General features: G+C 48.4%; 1 protein-coding gene across 1 annotated transcript in view; it reads right to left on the reverse strand.

The window, feature by feature from the left end:
- The window catches only part of TP63 (tumor protein p63), a 107,120-nt gene that overhangs the window by 13,756 nt on the left and 74,350 nt on the right, over window positions 1–19,014 (reverse strand). The window contains exons 3-8 of the mRNA XM_056849727.1: window positions 14,506–14,692; window positions 12,997–13,112; window positions 11,815–11,924; window positions 10,461–10,597; window positions 5,313–5,395; window positions 3,677–3,813 (exon numbers count right to left, since the gene is read on the reverse strand). Of these exons, the coding sequence (XP_056705705.1) occupies window positions 3,677–3,813; window positions 5,313–5,395; window positions 10,461–10,597; window positions 11,815–11,924; window positions 12,997–13,112; window positions 14,506–14,692 (770 nt within the window). The remainder of the gene's footprint in view (window positions 1–3,676; window positions 3,814–5,312; window positions 5,396–10,460; window positions 10,598–11,814; window positions 11,925–12,996; window positions 13,113–14,505; window positions 14,693–19,014) is intronic.

The following is a 19,014-nucleotide window of genomic DNA, read 5'->3' on the forward strand; positions in this document are numbered from 1 at the left end:
CCTTTTTGAGCCTGTGGGCATCTCTGGTACCCCAGTGGGGTACCACAAAACAGCTGCCACAGGAGGCGGAGCCAACCACAAAACGGCTGCCCCATGATTACCTTCAGTCACACAGTGGAGATCCTTGTTCTGTGGTGGCAGCTGCTGCCAAAGCAACCTTTTTTTAAAAAATAAAATAAAATCCGCACAGCCCATCAAATCTCCAATGGCCAATCAGAGGCTCTGCTAGGGAAAAGCCCCACCTGGCCCCACCCACTTTCTAAAAACACTTGTCGGGCCCCAGGAAATCAGCTGCTAGAGGAAACAGTGTCACTGAACAAGAATTTTTGAACTATTTTCCAGAAAACACACGTTCTTCAAAGGGAGATAAGGAAAAGGGTAATTTTAGCAATTTTAACCCGAACTGACCCTAAAAGCTAAAATGACTAAACTGAGGCTGTCGTATTTTGGTCACGTCATGAGTCGACAAGAATCACTGGAAAAGACAGTCATGCTAAGAAAAGTTGAGGGCAGCAGGAAAAGAGGAAGACCCAACAAGAGATGGATGGACTCAATAAAGTAAGCCACAGCCTTCAATTTGCAAGATCCGAACAAGGCTGTCAAAGATAGGACATTTTGGAGGACTTTCATTCATAGGGTCGCCATGAGTCGGAAGCGACTTGACGGCACTTAACACACAACACACACAATTTTAGCAAAATGTCACACAGACTCAATGTCCGTAAAGAATCATGTAGCCAGAAATCTGCAACTGGGAAGCATCATTCACTAAAGTTATTTCCCCCAACTGAGGGGGAAGGAATGAAAAAATGGAGGCATCTCACCCGTAATCTTCCCACCCCAAAGGGTTTTGGAGGAAAAAAATAATGGTCCTGATCACAGATGGCTCAAATCACGTCTCGCTTCGATCTTTTCCCGGGCCCGGTCAGGGCTTTGGGACCATGACATCCGTGAGTTTACACAGAACAGCAGAACACCGAGGGCCCCCGCCACAGGGCATCCTGGCCCATTCTGGCTTTAAGAGAAACGATGACATTATCTCACTTGGAGTTTGGAACAGGCAGAACCCCCAGGGTCACTTCATGTGGGGAACACCCCCCCCCCCAAAAAAAAGACTTTGCAGAAAAATCGCTATCTCTGACAACATCCCTTCTGTTAAAAGAAACCTCAAGGAGGTTAGCTGAAAAGAAATTTAGCTGACTGAAGGGATGGACTCAAAAGACTCGGGGAGATGCTTTTTTTAAATTCGTCCAAAGCGCAACCTCAAAATTCCAGCTTTGCCTCCCAGGAAGGCAGAAAACAGTAATTAGCACAAAGCAGTTCGCTCAGCACCCTTCCCCGCAGCTCTGCTTACGAGAACGTTTTCGCCTCCTCTTGAAAAACATCCGCGCTTCAGGGGAACCTTCCAACACATGATCCTCTGCCCAAACACAGCCCCAAGACAGCTTTCCAGACCCCCCAAGGGTTGCCCCCATCCAGGTGGGGACTGGAGATCTCCTGTAATTACAGTGAGGATTGGAACCCAGGCCTGACCGGTCCTAGCCACTATACCATACTGTCTCTCTGCTGGGGGAATTCTGTCCCTTATCAGTAATTTGGGGCGCTTCCACACATCCTGAATAAATTTTCAATCCAGTTACAATGCACTTTAATGAGCGTTTGTAAGCGGATTTTGCCATTTCACACAGTAAAATCCATCTGACCAAGTGCATTGAAAGTGGATGGAAAGTGCATTTTATTCAGCGTGTGTGAAAGGGCCCTTGCAGTGTTTCACATGTAACTGGCAGAAACCAGAACTGGTCTTTTTGTCTTTTTTCGGGGAGGTGTGATTAATTTCAGGGAGGAGAAATTCATGGGGGGAGGAATGAAATACATTTGAAAGAAAAGAATTTGAATTTTTGCCAAATTCAGACCGAAGAGTGGTGTCAGAAGTCACATCGGTATTGAAATCCAGATTGAGCGCCAACATTTGGGAGCGTTATTGCTAAGCAACAGCACGCACCCCACTCCACAGAAGGGTGAGAGTCAAATGACAGCCCGACAATTCACCTGCCATTGGTAACATTTTGATCTTGATCTTGTCCCTTGTGTATAAAACAGCAAGAATTCTGAAACTCTAAAACACTTAAATGTGATTTGTTTGAAAGTATTTCTCCAGCTGTAATGAGACCCAAAAAGACTGAGAAAGGCAGGGCGACACTTTATGATGGAGAACACAAGGGAGGCTCCACTGCATTCTAAGGCAGATGCCTACAACCACGGCCCCTCTGAATTCAACACACCTTGGAGGCACCAGGCCCACCCAAGAGAGGGGCCGTGGCTCAGTGGCAGAGCATCTGCTTGGCAGGCAGAAGGTCCCAGGTTCAATCCCGGGCATCTCCAGTTCAAGGGACTAGGCAGGTAGGTGATGGGAAAGACCTGTGCCTAAGACCCTGGAGAGCTGCTGCCGGCCTGAGTAGACAATACTGACTTTGCAAGGGTCCATGGGTCAGTGGGAGAGCATCTGCTTGGTATGCAGAAGGTCCCTGGTTCAATCCCTGGCATCTCCAGTTAAAGGAGCAGGCAGCAGGTGATGTGAAAGACCTCTGCTTTAAGACCCTGGAGAGCCGCTGCCTGTCTGAGTAGACAATACTGACTTTGATGGAGTAAAGGTCTGATTCAGTATCAGGCAGCTTCATATGTTCATGTAACGGTACAACTGCTGAAGAGCCATAGCTTGCTTTAACATTATTATTTTTTTAAATTGGGTAAACGGTATTGTTGACTGATAGCATCTGGCTTCCATTTGATATTATTGGTGCTTGCTTTATGAAGTCATTAAAGTATTTCAATCTCCGTTTGATGTTACGTAGTTGAGCCACACAGGCATGTGTGTTTGTGAGCTGATAGGAAGAAAGTAGATTCCTTCGAAATGTGTTGTTGGAGGAGAGTGCTACAGATACCCTGGACCGCCAAAAAAACAAATCAGTGGGTTTTAGATCAAATCAAGCCTGAACTGACCCTAGAAGCTAAAATGACTAAACTGAGGCTGTCGTCTTCTCATAACGTGACCAAAGTACAAGAGTCACTGGAAAAGACAGTCATGCTAGGAAACGTTGAGGGCAGCATGAAAAGAGGAAGACTCAACGAGAGATGGATCGACTCTATAAAAGGAAGCAACAGACCTTAATTTTCAAGATCTGAGCAAGGCTGTTAAGGATAGGACCTTTTGGAGGACATTGATTCATAGGGTCGCCGTGAGTCGGAAGCGACTTGACAGCACTTAAAACACACACAATTACCCATAGGCATGAATTAAGTAAATAACGCCCCCCCCCTGCGTAATCTGAAGAGGGATCCCTCTTTTCAGCTTCAATCGAACGTTTCACTCGAAAAGCAGCTCAAACCCAGCTGCGTGGACAGCTTCCTACAATGCACTCACACAGCCTCACTGGATCGCTGCCACGTAAGGAGCTCGCGAGGACCCATTCCATATGTCAAAATGCGGCAGCTGACAAAAAACGAGCGCATCACAACAGCTGCTTGCAATCCGACAAAGCTGAATACCCAAGAGTTGGGGATCGTGCAGTGCGACAAGCGCAAGGAACACACATACACACACACACACAGCACTCCCCGCAACATTCCACCGCCGCCGGTCCCTCACCACGCTGGCCTCGCCCACAGGCATACTCACTGCTTCTGCAGCAGGTGCTGATGTTGCTGCTGCTGCTGCTGCCGGTACGTCTCGATCGTGTGCTGGGGGAGGTACTGCATCAGCTCTAGGGACTCCTTGATCTTCAGCAGCATTTCGTAGGTCTCCCTGCCGCGCACCTGGGCCAAGGTGAGGGAGAGGGAGGAGAAAAGAGTTAAGTCAGTGTGTGGATTCTGGGATGACCTGCACAGACTTAAAGAGCAGCCTGGCTAGGACTCCCTCGTAGCGAAACTATCAGACCGTTGCTAGAAAGGTTTCCCGGAAGATCAAATAAAATTAGACTCTAATTTCTTCTGTCAGGTAAGAACCACCAAACGACACGATTGGTTGCCCGGTTTTGCACCCAGGTCGGTAATCACAGAAAAATTAAGAAGAGTTGGTTTTTATATGCCGACTTTCTCTACCACTTAAAGAAGAATCAAACCGGCTTACCATCACCTTCCCTTCCCCACAACAGACACCCTGTGAAGTAGGCCAAGCCAATGGCCGTCATGTGGTAAGGAGTTCCACACGCCAGCTACCTGTCACATGAAGTGGCACTTCCTTCTCCCTGCCTTGGATATATTGCCAATCAGTTGCACAAAATATCCCCCACCAAAAATGAAAAGGTTCTAGCATCGTAGGAGAGCGAGAAAAGTTTAGCTGTCTGCTTTCTCTCACAGCGTGCACAATTTTGGAGACGTAGGGGTGGAGAGTCGGCCTGAGTAGACAATACTGACTTTGCAAGGGTCCATGGGTCAGTGGGAGAGCATCTTCATGCCTGTTTTTGATGCTTCTGACCTTTCTGGGGCAGAGGATTTTCTCCAGTGCCTGACCCAAAGTGACTTGCTCCCGGTTCAGAAGCTCGGTGTGATCAGGAGCAATGAGGGAGATTCTCTCTGCTTCCAAGCACCCACCCCCCAGGTCTGCTGCACATTCTCCCTCTTCCCCCCAAATTGCTTTGCACATGCCCATGTACTTGGGGAAGGAGTCAGGGAGAGAGAGCCAGTGTGGCGTAGTGGTTAAGAGTGTCAGATTAGGATCTGGGAGACCCAGATTCGAATCCCCACTCATGCCAGGGAAGGTAGCTGGGTGAACTTGTGCCAGCCACACTTTCTCAGCCTAACCTACCCCACAGGGTTGTGGCGAGGATAAAATGGAGGAGGGGAGAATGACGTAGAATCACAGAATCACAGAGTTGGAAGGGACCACCAGGGTCATCTAGTCCAGCCCCCTGCACAATGCAGGAAATTCACAACTACCTTCCCCCCCCCACACCCCTGTGACCCCCTACTCCATGCCCAGAAGATGGCCAAGATGCCCTTCCTCTCATGATCTGCCTAAGGTCATAGAATCAGCAAAACATAAAGCGCTTTGGGTCCCCTTTAGGTAGAAAGGAGGGTATAAATGAATAAAATAAAATCAATCCCTCCCAATCACTTGGAAGTAAGTCTCACTCTGCTTAGGATGCTGGGTTAGGGGACGGTTTATCCAGCGGAGGTTACAACAACAGGAAGGAAGGAAGGAAGGAAGGAAGGAAGGAAGGAAGGAAGGAAGGAAGGAAGGAAGGAAGGAAGGAAGGAAGGAAGGAAGGAAGGAAGGAAGGAAGGAAGGAAGGAAGGAAGGAAAGCACTCTTACAGGCAGGTACAAAAGCTCATCATCTGGGGTGCGCCGTTTCTTGACAGATGTCATCTGGATCCCGTGGGTGCTCTGCCGGAAAGCTACCGAGGGAGAACACAAAGCGAGAGTTATGCTCAGTCCAGGATCCCGGCTCAGCCGTGCGCTTTGCTGAGACTCCTGCAGCTGCCTGACAACCTCATGAGCCATTCTATTATGAGCTGCAGAAACTGGTGTTTATTTTCAGGGAGGCTTTGACTCTCCAAAGCTGATGCCCTGAAAATCTTGTTGGTCTCTAAAATGCTACCGGACTCAAATATAAATGTTATACTACAGATCAACATGGCTACCCTCTGAAACAAGAACATAAGAACATCAGAAAAGCCATGCTGGATCAGACCCAGGCCCATCAAGTCCAGCAGTCTGTTCACACAGTGGCCAACCAGGTGCCTCCAGGAAGCCCACAAACAAGGCGACTGCAGCAGCATCATCCTGCCTGTGTTCCACAGCACTGAATATGATAGGCCTGCTCCTCTGATCCTGGAGAGAATAGGTATGCATCATGACTAGCATCCATTTTTACTAGTATCCATGGATATAGCCGTCTCTTCCATGAATATGTCCACTCCCCTCTTAAAGCCTTCCAAGTTGGCAGCCATCACCACCTCTTCATAGAATCATAGAGTTGGAAGGGACAACCAGGGTCAGTGAGTTCCACAATTTAACTATGCGTTGTGTGAAATTCTTCCTTTTATCTGTTTCAATTCTCTCACCCTCCAGGTTCAGCAGATGACCCCTCATTCTGGTATTATGAGAGAGGGAGAAAAGCTTCTCCCTGTCCACTGTCTCCATACTATGCATGATTTTATAGACCTCGATCATGTCTCCCCTTAATCGCATCATCATCATCATCATCATCATCATCATCATCATCATCATCATCATCATCATCATCATCATCATCATCATTATTATTATTATTATTATTATTATACCAGATTATGGAATGTCCTCGTCCTGAGGAGATCAGGAAGGCTCCCACTCTCTGCAAACTATGCACAACAGAATGATTCAAGAGGGCTTTTCTGCATAGGTAACAGGGATGCACTGTACATTACAGTGTACAAACTTGGAGAAATTATTAAGGACTGTGGTCTGTACTGCTGCGTATAGCTTACTGTAAGTAGGATCCTATGATCGCTTTACTCTGCTCTGGTCAGACCTCACCTAGAGTATTGTGTTCAGTTTTGGGCACCACAATTTAATAAAGATGTAGACAAGCGGGAACGTGTCCAGAGGAGGGCAACAAGGATGGTGAGGGGTCTGGAGACCAAGTCCTAGGAGGAAAGGTTGAAGGTGCTGGGTATGTTTATCCTGGAGAGGAGATGATTGAGAGGGGATATGATAACCATCTTCAAGAACTTGAAGGGCTTTCATAGAGAGGAGGGTGCCGAGTTGTTTTCTGTTGCCCCAGAAGGTCAGACCAGAACCAACGGGTTGAAATTAAATCAAAAAAGTTTCCATCTAGACATTAGGAAGAAACTTCTAACAGTTAGAGTGGTTTCTCAGTGGAACAGACTTCCTCGGGAGGTGGTGAGCTCTCCTTCCCTGGAGGTTTTTAAGCAGAGACTGGATGGCCATCTGTCAGCAATGCTGATTGTATGACCTTAGGCAGATAGTGAGAGGGAGGACATCTTGGCCATCTTCTGGGCATGGAGTAGGGGTCACTGTGTGTGTGTGTGTGGGGGGGAGGTAGTTGTGAATTTCCTGCATTGTGCAGGGGGGTGGACTAGATGACCTTGGTGGTCCCTTCCAACTCTATGATTCTATTCTGTGTAATTTTTGTACTGCTTAATGTGTCATGTGAATATTTATTATCTGCTTCAGTTCTTTCTGGTGGTTCCAGACTTCTACAGCCCTTATGCATTGGTTACTGAAAGCCCCATTTTGTGGATTGTATCGACTCACTCTGGGCAATCTGCCACGAGTCCCTGGAGGAGGGCGAACTATAAATAACATAGATAAATAAATAAAAACTATCTGTACTTTTCTTGATTTCGCTTTAAATGTATAGGCTCCTTGACCCTGCTGCACACAATTCCTCCCCCACATAAGCCACTACTGTTGAAGATACAGGGCAGATTCCTTCTCCTGAACAGAGATTTTGGAGTGGGGAAAATAAGGAACTGAGGCAAATAGTGGTAACAAGGCAGGAAGTCCTAGAACGTCTAGACAAACTGCAAACTAACAAGTCACTGGGACCAGACTGTATTCATCCTAGAGTTCTTCAAGAACTCAAATGGGAAATTGATGAACTTTTAACAAAGATATGTAATATGTCCCTTCGATCAGCCTCTGCACCAGAGGACTGGAGAATGGCCAATATAACACCCATTTATAAAAAAGGTTCCAGGGGGAACCCAGGAAATTACAGGCCAGTTAGCTTAACGTCTGTTCCGGGTAAATTAGTGGAAAGCATTATTAAAGATAGAATTGTCAAGCATATAGAAGGGCAAGATCTGCTGGGCAAAACCCAACATGGCTTCTGTAAGGGTAGGTCCTGTCTCACTAACCTATTAGAGTTTTTTTAAAGAGTCAATAAGCATGTGGACAGGAATGAGCCTGTGGATATTGTGTATTTGGATTTCCAAAAAGCTTTTGACAAAGTCCCCCACTGAAGACTGCTAAACAAACTTCATAGTCACGGGATAAGAGGACAAGTCCTCTTATGGATTGAGAGCTGGCTGAAAAATAGGAAGCAGAGAGTAGGAATCAATGGTCAGTTCTCACAATGGCGGGATGTGAGCAGTGGGATGCCTCAGGGATCTGTGTTGGGACAGGAGCTTTTCAACCTGTTCATCAATGACCTGGAGTTGGGGTTAAACAGTGAAGTAGCCAAGTTTGCAGATGACACCAAATTATTTAGGGTGGTTAAAACAAGATCGGACTGTGAAGAGCTCCAGAAGGATCTCTGCATACTGGAAGAATGGGCATTAAAATGACAAATGAGCTTCAATGTAAGTGTAAAGTGATGCATATTGGGACAAAAAATCCCAACTTCACATATAAACTGATGGGATCTGTGCTGGCAGCGACAGACCAAGAAAGGGCTCTTGGGGTGGTAGTGGATCGCTCGATGAAGATGTCAACCCAGTGTGTGGCTGCTGTAAAAAAGGCAAATTCCATGCTGGCCATAATTAGACGAGGAATAGAGAATAAAACTGCTGATATCATACTGCCCTTGTACAAATCTATGGTGAGACCACACTTGGAATACTGTGTACAGTTCTGGTCACCTCACCTAAAAAAGGATATTACAGAGCTTGAGAAGGTGCAGAAAAGAGCAACCAAAATGATTAGGGGACTAGAGCAACTGTCCTATGGAGAGAGGTTAAGACACTTAGGGCTATTTAGCTTGGAAAGAAGGAGGCTGAGGGGAGACATGATAGAGGTCTATAAAAGTATGCATGGTTTGGAGAGAGTGGACAGGGAGAAGCTTTTATCCCTCTCCCATAATACTAGAACACGGGGTCATCTGCTGAAGCTGGAGGGTGAGAGATTCAAAACAGATAAAAGGAAGTATTTTTTCACACAACGCATAATTAAATTGTGGAACTCCCTGCCCCAGGATGTGGGGATGGCTGCCAGCTTGGAGGGCTTTAAGAGGGGAGTGGACATATTCATGGAGGAGACGGGTATTCATGGCTGTTAGTTAGAATGGATACTAGTCATGCTGCATACCTATTCTCCCTAGTATCAGAGGAGAATGCCTATTGTTTTGGGTGCGGTGGAACACAGGCAGGATGGAGCTGCTGCACTCTTGTTAGTGGCTTCCTAGAGGCACCTGGTTGGACACTGTGTGAACAGACTGCTGCACTTGATGGGCCTTGGTCTGATCCAGCAGGGCCTTTCTTATGTTCCTACTTCTAAGCCCCATGCAAGTGCATGAAAACTCAGGCTGGGATTAACACTTGTCCATCTTTAGGTGTCGCCGGACTCCTGCCTATCTGGTTCACCAATTACATCCTTGAAGAATAATCACCCTGCTCTTCTGTGTGCTTCTGATTTTTGCACAGAACAGCCCCAAACCAGACCTTTTAGCTCATCTGTTTTTTCTTTCTTCTTGGCACATCTTTAGATGTTTTTGCCTGGGAATTCGTTTCATGGCTCTGATAAGGCATGCTTGAGCCCACCAGAGCTTCTGCTACAAAAACCCATGTTAGCCTTTCCGGTGCAGCAAGATTTTCCATCTGGTCGAGATTCCCAGGGCCACCGTTTGGCTGGCCACGTTTGGGAACTTTTCAGAACAATCCATCCCCAAAACACGGTTTCTGCAGATGCCGCTGCAATTACAGATATTTAACTATGCAAGACTAAATGTGGGCGAAGGCCACTTGGTTCTGTTTGGCATTCCCTCGGTGATCCTGTCTTCCTGACCAAGGTTTTAATTCCTGTTCTTACATCTTTGTACATATCTGAGATCTGTTTTTATCTGTTTTAATGACCTGTGTGTGTTGTTGTTTTTTCGGAAGGGGGGGGGGTCATTTTAATAACTTTAAAATGTGATTTTATTATTATGTTTTAATTTCTTAGCAGCCTCAGTGGCCCTTGTGAGGGAAGAAAGGCGGGATATAAATTTTGTTAAATAAAATAAAATGTCTCTTAGCAGGATGTGGGCTCTGTTAGAATCAATGAGAGGGAGAACACATCTGTCTTTCACACATGACATTTGCAACTGGCTCAGCTCTTGCGGGCTCCATTCCCACTGAGGACAAAGACAGCCACTCCCCACCGGAAATGCAGAATAGTGGCAGAAGGCAACATAAGAAAGGCCCTACTGGATCAGACCCAGGCCCATTACATCCAGCAGTCTGTTCACACAGTGGCCAACCAGGTGCCTCTAGGAAGCCCACAAGCAAGGCGACTGCAGCAGCAGCAGCATCCTGCCTGTGTTCCAAAGCACCTAATATAATTGGTATGTACCTCTGGTACTGGAGAGAAATCCCTTTCGCCCACGGGAGGGCTCAGCGCAACGGAAACGTCCACATGCTCCGGAAACAGCATAATGTGGAAGGCCTCCCCCCTGCTCTGTCTGACACAGCGAGTTATGCACTGGGGTGCCCACAATCCAGCCACAGCCTTGACCGCCATTTACTCCTGGCTACTTACGGCGCTTCGTACCATCACCGTTCTTTGTACTGTCAGAGACTTGCTGCTTCCGGATACTGTCCTCGTCGGCTTTGCGGTCCCTGCCTGGGCAGGCGCAGATCCGAGCCTCGAAGCACCGACGCCCCAGAACTTGCCCGCTGGAGGACCGAGAACAGGGAGACCAGTTACTGCACGTCGGTGCCAGAACACAGCGCCGCAAAATGAACGCAGAACCCAAGGAAGGAGGGACCATGCAAGTTCTGAACAAGGGCTTCGCGTGCACAGAGTCATACATGAACACATGAGGCTGCCTTATACTGAATTAGACCCTGGTCCATCAAAGTCATTATTGTCTACTCAGACCGGCAGCAGCTCTCCAGGGTCTCAGTCAGAGGTCTTTCACATCACCTACTTGCCTAGTCCCTTTAACTGGAGATGCTGGGGATTGAACCTGGGACCTTCTGAATGCATAGCAGATGCTCTACCACTGAGCCACGGCCCCTCATTATGGCTCTCCAGGGTCTCAGGCTGGGGTCTTTCTCATCACCTACTTGCCTAGTCGCTTTAACTGGAGGAGCCAGGGATTGAACCTGGGACCTTCTGCGTGCCAGGTAGATGCTCTACCAATGAGCCACAGACCCTCACAACGGCTCTCCAGGGTCTCAGGTAGAGGTCTTTCACATCACCTACCACCTGGTCCCTTTTAACTGGAGAAGCCGGGAATTGAACCTTCTGCATGCCAAGCAGAGGCTCTACCACTGAGCCACAGCCCCTCTTGACGAACACAGGGTGGAGGGATGGGTTTGGGATGAGATCTGAAGGCACTGCCTGACTTCCACACGTTCAGCATTGCAACCGACTTTATTTATTGATTTATGTAAAGGAAAAAGAAGAGTTGGGTTTTATACCCCGATTTTCTATACCTTTTAAAGGAGTCTCAAAGTGGTTTACAATCGCATTTTCTTCCTCTCCGTACAACAGACACTTTGTGAGGTAGGTGGGGCTGACAGAGTTTGGAGTGAACCGTGACTAGCCTAAGGTCACCCAGCAGGCTTCATGTGGAGGAGTGGGGAATTGAACCCGGCTCTCCAGATGAGATTCTGCCACTCACATTGAGAATCAAACCTGGTTCTCCAGATTAAAGTCCACTGCTCTTTAACCACTACACCATGCTGGCTCAAAATCCCGTATGAACAACGGCCAGAACTTGGGAAAGGGCTGCAGCCCGCTAAAAGACCCGCATTCAGCTGGGTCCCACCCTCTGGCTTGTGATCTGTCCCCCGGCCTTGGGAAATGTAGCCAAGCCCTAAAAATCAGACTGGGCACAGCAGCCATCGCTTGCCCCCAAACGCGCACACACGCGGTTCCTACTCACTCTCTTGTTTCCAGTGTCACAATGATGAGGATGGGGCGCCTGTTCATGCCCCCGACGCAGCTGCTGTTGCACATGAAGTTGTACAAGACAGTCGTGAATTCGGTGCCCACCTGGAGGGAAGGAAATGCAGGATTAATTTGGGGTATATGGTAAGAACCACGCAACGAGTAACATGGGAGGCTGGTGGGGGACGTTTCATCTAAAAGCTCTGAGTTTCCAGCCCCCCCAAGGCAATCAACAAGGAGAATGCCCCAGAAAGTGGGAGGGTGCAACTGAAAAAGTCTGCGAAATGGGTCACAGCCGTCTGCACCCTGCTGCACATGGGATCCCAAATGTACTGCTGGTGATGTGCCTTAAACATCCATGTGGGTTCATGCAGGGGCAGGCGGTCTCCTCGGGTCTGTGTGACCCTGGTCAGGAAGGGACAGCTCGGCACTAGGGTCGCCAACCTCCAGGTGAGGCCTGGAGATCTCCCAAAATTACTGCTGATCTCCAGATGGCAGAGATCAGTTCCCCTGGAGAAAACGACTGCTCCAGAGGGTGGACTCTATGACATAGCACCCCACTGAGGTCCCTCCCCTAACTCTGTCCTCTCCAGGCTCCATCCCCAAATCTCCAACACATGAACACATGAGGCTGCCTTATACTGAATTAGACCCTTGGTCCATCAAAGTCAGTATTGTCTACTCAGACCGGCAGCAGCTCTCCAGAGTCTCAGGAGGTCTTTCACGTCACCTGCTTGCCTAGTCCCTTTAACTGGAGATGCCGGGGATTGAACCTGGGACCTTCTGCATGCCAAGCAGAGGCTCTACCACTGAGCCACAACCCCTCCCCAAATCCAGGGGTTATCCAGATGTCCCTCTGGCATGTCTCAATGGGCAATTCAGTTTCCGACACCCCCCCACCCCCGTTTTAAATGTCTTTATTTTCCAGAGAAGTCTCTGTTTCTGGTACATTTCCAATAATTTCCCAACTCAGAGTTGGCATCTCTACCCTACACAGCCCAAGGCCTGGTGGGGCAATTTCCATCTCCCCCTTTCTCTTCAACCGCTAGCCTGAAAGAAAGTTCTGTGTGGTTTTGGAATCCTCACTTCTCGGGCTAGACACCAAGTGGGCGCCCAGTTCCATTGGACGCGAGACCCGCGGGCGGCACGGCTTAGAAGACCCCTTTTGCCAAGTCACCTGCGGAGGTTCGTAGGGCACGAGGACGCTCTGTCTCCCCGTAATGGGGTCCTCCACGTACTGGGCATGGCTGTTTCCTTCCACTCTGATCAGGTGACTGGGAGGAGCAATCTGACCTGCAGAAGCAAAAGAGGAAAAAGATCAGTCTTTTGCAAATTATTACCAGGGTACACGCGGGTCTTTTCTATCCCCACCTTCCTCCAAGATGGGAGCTCAGGGTAGCCCAAGACATCCCCTCCCTTCCCTATTCCATCCATACAACATTCTTGCAAGGCTACAAGAGAGCAACTTGTAAGAAGATAAGAAAGGCCCTGCTGGATCAGACCCAGGCTCATCAAGTCCAGCAGTCTGTTCACACAGTGGCCAGCCAGGTGCCTCTAAGAAGCCCGCAAGCAAGACAACTGCAGCAGCACCATCCTGCCTGTGTTCCACAGCACCTAATATAATAAGGATGTTCATAATAACATAAGAAAGGCCATGCTGGATCAGATCAAGGCCCATCAAGTCCAACAGTCTGTTCACACAGGGGCCAACCAGGTGCCTCTAGGAAGCCCACAAGCAAGACAACTAAAGTAGCAGCATTATCCTGCCTGTGTTCCACAGCACCTAAGATAACAGGCCTGCTCCTCTGATCCTGGAGAGAATAGGGATGCATCATGACTAGTATCCGTTTTTACTAGTAGCCATGAATACCCCTCTCCTCCATGACCATGTCCAATCCCCTCTTAAAGCCTTCCAAGTTGGTGGCCATCACCACATCCTGGGGCAGGGAGTTCCACAATTCAACCAAGTGTTGTGTGAAGAAATACGTCCTTTTGTCTGTTTTGAATCTCTCACCCTCCAGCTTCAGAAGATGACCCCGTGTTCTAGTATTATGGGAGAGGGAGAAAAGCTTCTCCCTGTCCACTCTCTCCACACCATGCATAATTTTATAGACCTGTATCATGTCTCCCCTTAACTGCCTTCTTTCCAGGCCAAAAAGCCTTCTGAAGGTCAAACGATTTGCTTCACAGGATTTGAACTCTGATCTCTAGTGTGAACCTCTATTAATAAAGCTACCTGGTTGCTCAGAGGAATTTTATGTTGGGTATCTCTCTCGGATAAAGATCCGAAAATCATTAAATTTTTTGCAAAGCTTTGTTTTATGGCAATGAGGAGGAGGAGGACGAGGTTTTTACATGCTGACTTTCTCTACCACTTAAGGGAGACTCAAACCAGCTTACAATCACCTTCCCTTCCCCTCCCCACAACAGACACCCTGTGAGGTAAGCGGGGCTGAGAAAGCTTGAAGAGAGCTGTGACTAGCCCAAGGTCACCCAGCTGGCTTCGTGTGGAGGAGTGGGGAATCAAACCCAGTTCTCCAGATCAGAGTCCACTGCTCCTAACCACTGCTCTTAACCACTACACCACGCTGGCTCTCACAAGCCCAGTGTCCCCTCCTCCACCGAGGACAAGCAATGGACAACGAGGATCAAAAGATGTGGGAGCGACACCCGGAGCCCGACTCACCCTCGTTGAATTCGCGGCTGAGCTCGTGATTGGGACACCGTTTCACCACTTCGGTGACGTGCTCGGCTTTCTTGTACACGGGCATGGCGCGGATGACGGCCCCCTGCGGCGGGGGCGTCATCACCTTGATCTGGATGGGACACGTCTTGGCGATCTGGCAGTACAACTTCTTCAGTTCGGTAGAGTACTATGGAAAAAGAAGAAACGCCGCGTCAAAGGGCAGCTACCAAGGGCAGGGTCCCCTTTGGAAGAATCCCAGAGCTTTGGTTGGGCGTGCCCTGATGGGGATCCCCAGTATTGTGTTGCGTCTCAGTATCTTACCCACTACCCAAGGACAGGCCATTTATGCTTGGTAATTAGCAGCGCGTTCCAGGCTGAAGTGCCCCGCATATATTTTTTATTTCTTCACACTGAACCGCGGCGCATACCTGCTTCTCATTTCTTAAGAGCCCCTTTAATGTGACCTTTTGTATTTGCTCCACCCCTGCCTCTAAGCTGCCTTACACTGAACCAGACCCTCGGTCCATCATAGTCAGTACTGTCTACTCAGACCGGCAGCGGCTCTCCAGGGTCTCAGGCAGGTGTCTTCCACATCACCTACTTGCCTAGTCCCTTTAACTGGAGAAGTCGGGGAATGAACCTGGGACCTTCTGCATGCCAAGCTGATGCTCTACCATGAGCCAAGTCCCCTCCCTCCCACATGATACTCTGGGACAAATGGAATGGGAATGGGATGGGAAAGTCACCCATGGCTGCTGAAGGAGGAGAAGAATGGGTCTCTGTCCCTCTTTGGCCCTGCCAGTGACACATTCTTCAGCTGGAGGGACTCCCCCCACATACACACCATCGGCCAAACTTGCTGAAACTGAAATGACGACCCCCAGCTACTGAAAAAAACCACCTAAGGAGAATCTAGACCCAGGGACTGAAGCTGTCCGCCACCCCTACAGATATCTGACGAGGGGAGCTTTGCCTCTGGGAAGCTCATACCCTGAAATTTCTGTTGATCTCTAAGGTGCCACCGGACTCGAATCACACCTTCAAGGAAGGGAGAGTTTCCAAAGAAAAGAAAGCACACGCGTTGTCTGTTTGCTCAACAATGGCCCGAAAGCACGTCTGCTCGCTCGAGACCAATTGATCAAACAAAGGATCTCTGCAGGAATGCACATGTTACTGAAGCAAAGTTGCCCATTGCATCCTGCCCGGACAATGAGAGCTTGGCAGGGAAGCCAGGCAGGTGGGTGGTAATGTGGCACTGGAAGGGATTAGGTGAGGATATGCAAGAGGGAGAGAAACCACGAACCAGGAACATTCAAAGAACAGAACATAAAAAGTACATAAATACAAAAAAAGAATGACCAACTCCTCTGCGGCTTTGTCTGCAAAGCCCACCCTCCACCCCACCCCACGATAGGCACTCCCCCCCCCCCCAGTGCCCAAGAGATTTTAGGTCATGGCAGTACAGACGGATTGTGGAGATTTCTTAAGCCCTCTTCAGCAAGTGACAATGTCGGATTATGCAATCCCTTTTCTTTTTCGTGCCTGCAGGCTATGGATTACGCGCACAAAGGATTTACACAGCCTGCGGAAACGGGAGCGTGCCAGGCAATTTAGAAAAGGAGAAAGAGGGAGAAGGCCAAATTGCAACACTCAAAGCAAACAGCACATTTGCTTGAAAAAAGGCTCTTCTGGAAGGATCAATTTCTTGAAAGAAAAAAAATCTCATTAGACAGCTCCATTGCAGAGAATATGGCCCATAAGACTCCCAAGACCGGAGTTGTATTTAACTTGGTAGAACAAGCAAGGAGACCACACATGGAATGTGTATTTGGGACCACTAACCCAGTATCCTGTTTCCAACAGTGAACATTTAACACACACACACACACCAACACCACTGGGTTTCAAATTCATATGAACAAGGCCCACACCATTACAACCAAGCAAGCAGGTCTTTTAAGTAGTGTTTAAAGGCCTTGGTTCTCCCATTACCAGTTCCTTTTGAAACACAGAGGGCTTTTCTGGTTGTTTTTTTTTTAAATTAGCTGGTACTTCCGGAAAGGCGGGAGGAAAAAGCAGAGCTGTCACACACACACTTGGTTTGTGGGTCAAGTCTTTTTTGGGGGAAAAACTCGCTTTCAGCTTTAAATTGGACCCTTAGCCCAACTGTACCAGTGTAATAGGCACACAAAATAGTCTGACATTTCCCAGGGGGAAACAGGTGGCAGAAACAGGGTACCCAGGCCAAGCATCAGGAAACCCAACTTTAACATAACTTTTTTTTTTAATGTTTTGACATACCATTTATTTGACATTCCCTTCCCTTTATTAGCAGGTATATCTATACAGTGCACAGGCTTGAGACAGTACAAATCTCCATGGTTCTCTGCAGATATAATGCCCAGAAAGTCAGATCTCTCCGTTTGAAGATCTACAGGTCTCACTAATGTAGGTTACCTAACTTTCATACATATTTGTAACCAGATGGTGCTCATCCAGAAACATAATGGAATCAAACAGAATCACAAGTTAGTATACTTTTGAGTTTTCCAGTAAATTTGGGGTGGGGGGGAGAGGGGAGACTAATTTCTACCCCATTCTAGCAACAGAGAAGCCAGGCTTGTGACTGTTAGTTCTTTCAAATTAAAATTAACGCATAACCAGTGTGGTGTAGTGGTTAAGAGCGGTGGTTTGGAGCGGTGGACTCTTATCTGATGAACCGCGTTGGTTTCCCCACTCCTCCACATGAAGCCAGCTGGGTGACCTTGGGCTAGTCACACTCTCTCAGCCCCACCTACCTCACAGGGTGTCTGTTGTGGGGAGGGAAGGTGATTGTAATCCGGTTTGATTCTCCCTTAAGTGGTAGAGAAAGTTGGCATATAAAAACCAACTACTACTCCTCTTCTTCATAACATGGAAGTGAGCCTCAACATGGCATTACACAACCCTTTTCCAAATGGGTTATCTGTCCTGGGTTCAGGTCTTATGGGAAGCAGATTTTTTTCCAGCTTCCCCACAGCATCATGACTTGGATTTTCCCTATTGGATTTTCCCTATCTGTCCCACATGGCAGCCATTTCCTCCCTCCCCTCCCCCCAACCAGAGGGGAGCTTTTTTGTTGGTTTGAAATTGGTAACTGAATATTATTATACGGTAACTATCTGGGTAACAAGTCATCTGAATTCCCAGCTTTAATTTTTTTTTAAGTCTTCAGCCCCTTTCACTGTGGAGATATAAGCAGAAAGGCACACCTTTGCAACGAAATGAAAATGGCGAATTCGGACAGAATAGGCAGATTAGTGACTCAGCTTTGGTCAGCGGCAGAAAACATGCACAATGCAGGTGGATGGAAAAGGGCTGTAAGCACCAAGCAGCCAGAAATCAGGTATTTCCCTCCACCAAGGTCAGCCCTGAGGCACCTTAACAATTTTAGGAGAGGCATGACCATGGGGAGTGGCCGTGGCTCAGTGGTAGAGCATCTGCTTGGCATGCAGAAGGTCCCAGGTTCAATCCCTGACAGCATCTCCAGTTAAAGGGACCAGGCAGGTAGGTGATGTGAAAGACCTCTGCCTGAGACCCTGGAGAGCCGCTGCCGGTCTGAGTAGATAATACTGACTTCGATGGACCGGAGGTCTGATTCAGTATAAGGCAACTTCATGTGTTCGTGACATTGGAAGCAACTTCAAACACTGTTAACTCTGCAAGACAAAAAATGCAACGGTCCGCTGCTTTCGGATGACTGTCACTGGTACAGCCAAGCCAATTTCTTCGGCCCTTGAGACAAAACCTTGCAGGAACCGAGACCAAGAAGCAAGATGGGGCAGAGTTGACAGACAAAAGTTCCCTCCACACCCTTCAGAACGGGCTGCCTCTTATGCAAAAGTTTCAAGAGACCTCTGCCCCACGGCGGGGAAAGGGGGTCCCTGTCCGGGCCAGACAAGAAAACAAGCACCAACGAGGAGTGCAGAAAGGGCAGAGGGATTGCTTCAGGGCAGGCTGCCGAAGAGAGGATCGGCTGAGTGGGTCTTTGGCCAGGCCAAGCTCTGTTTTCCCTTGCGATCGGAGAGGGGGGGAGACTGTGTGTGTGTGTGGGGAGACACAGAGGTGTAACTGGGGCTTGCCAACCTCCAGTTGGGAGATTTACTCCAACCCCTTGATGCAGCTTGTGTCCCACTGTGGGGTTTGCGATAGGGTTGCCAATCTGGCGTCTGGAGATCTCCCACTATTACAACTGATCTAGAGGCGACGAAGATCAGTCCCCCTGGAGAAAACGGCCGCTTTGGAAAGTGGACTTCTATGGCTTTGAACCTTGTTGAAGTCCCTCCACTCCCCAAACACTGTCCCCCTCAGGCTCCATCCCCAAAATCTCCCAGGATTTCCCAACCCAGAGTTGGCCTCCCTCCTTTAGGATCATGTCGGGAGGCAAAGAAAGGCTAGAAGGGAAAGGTGTATTAGAGGTGCGTTTGCTCTCTGCCAAGTATGATTCAGCGTCTAACAGGAACGAGGTCT

Source organism: Euleptes europaea, chromosome 5 (assembly GCF_029931775.1).
Source record: "Euleptes europaea isolate rEulEur1 chromosome 5, rEulEur1.hap1, whole genome shotgun sequence".
NCBI classification, from domain to species: domain Eukaryota; kingdom Metazoa; phylum Chordata; class Lepidosauria; order Squamata; family Sphaerodactylidae; genus Euleptes; species Euleptes europaea.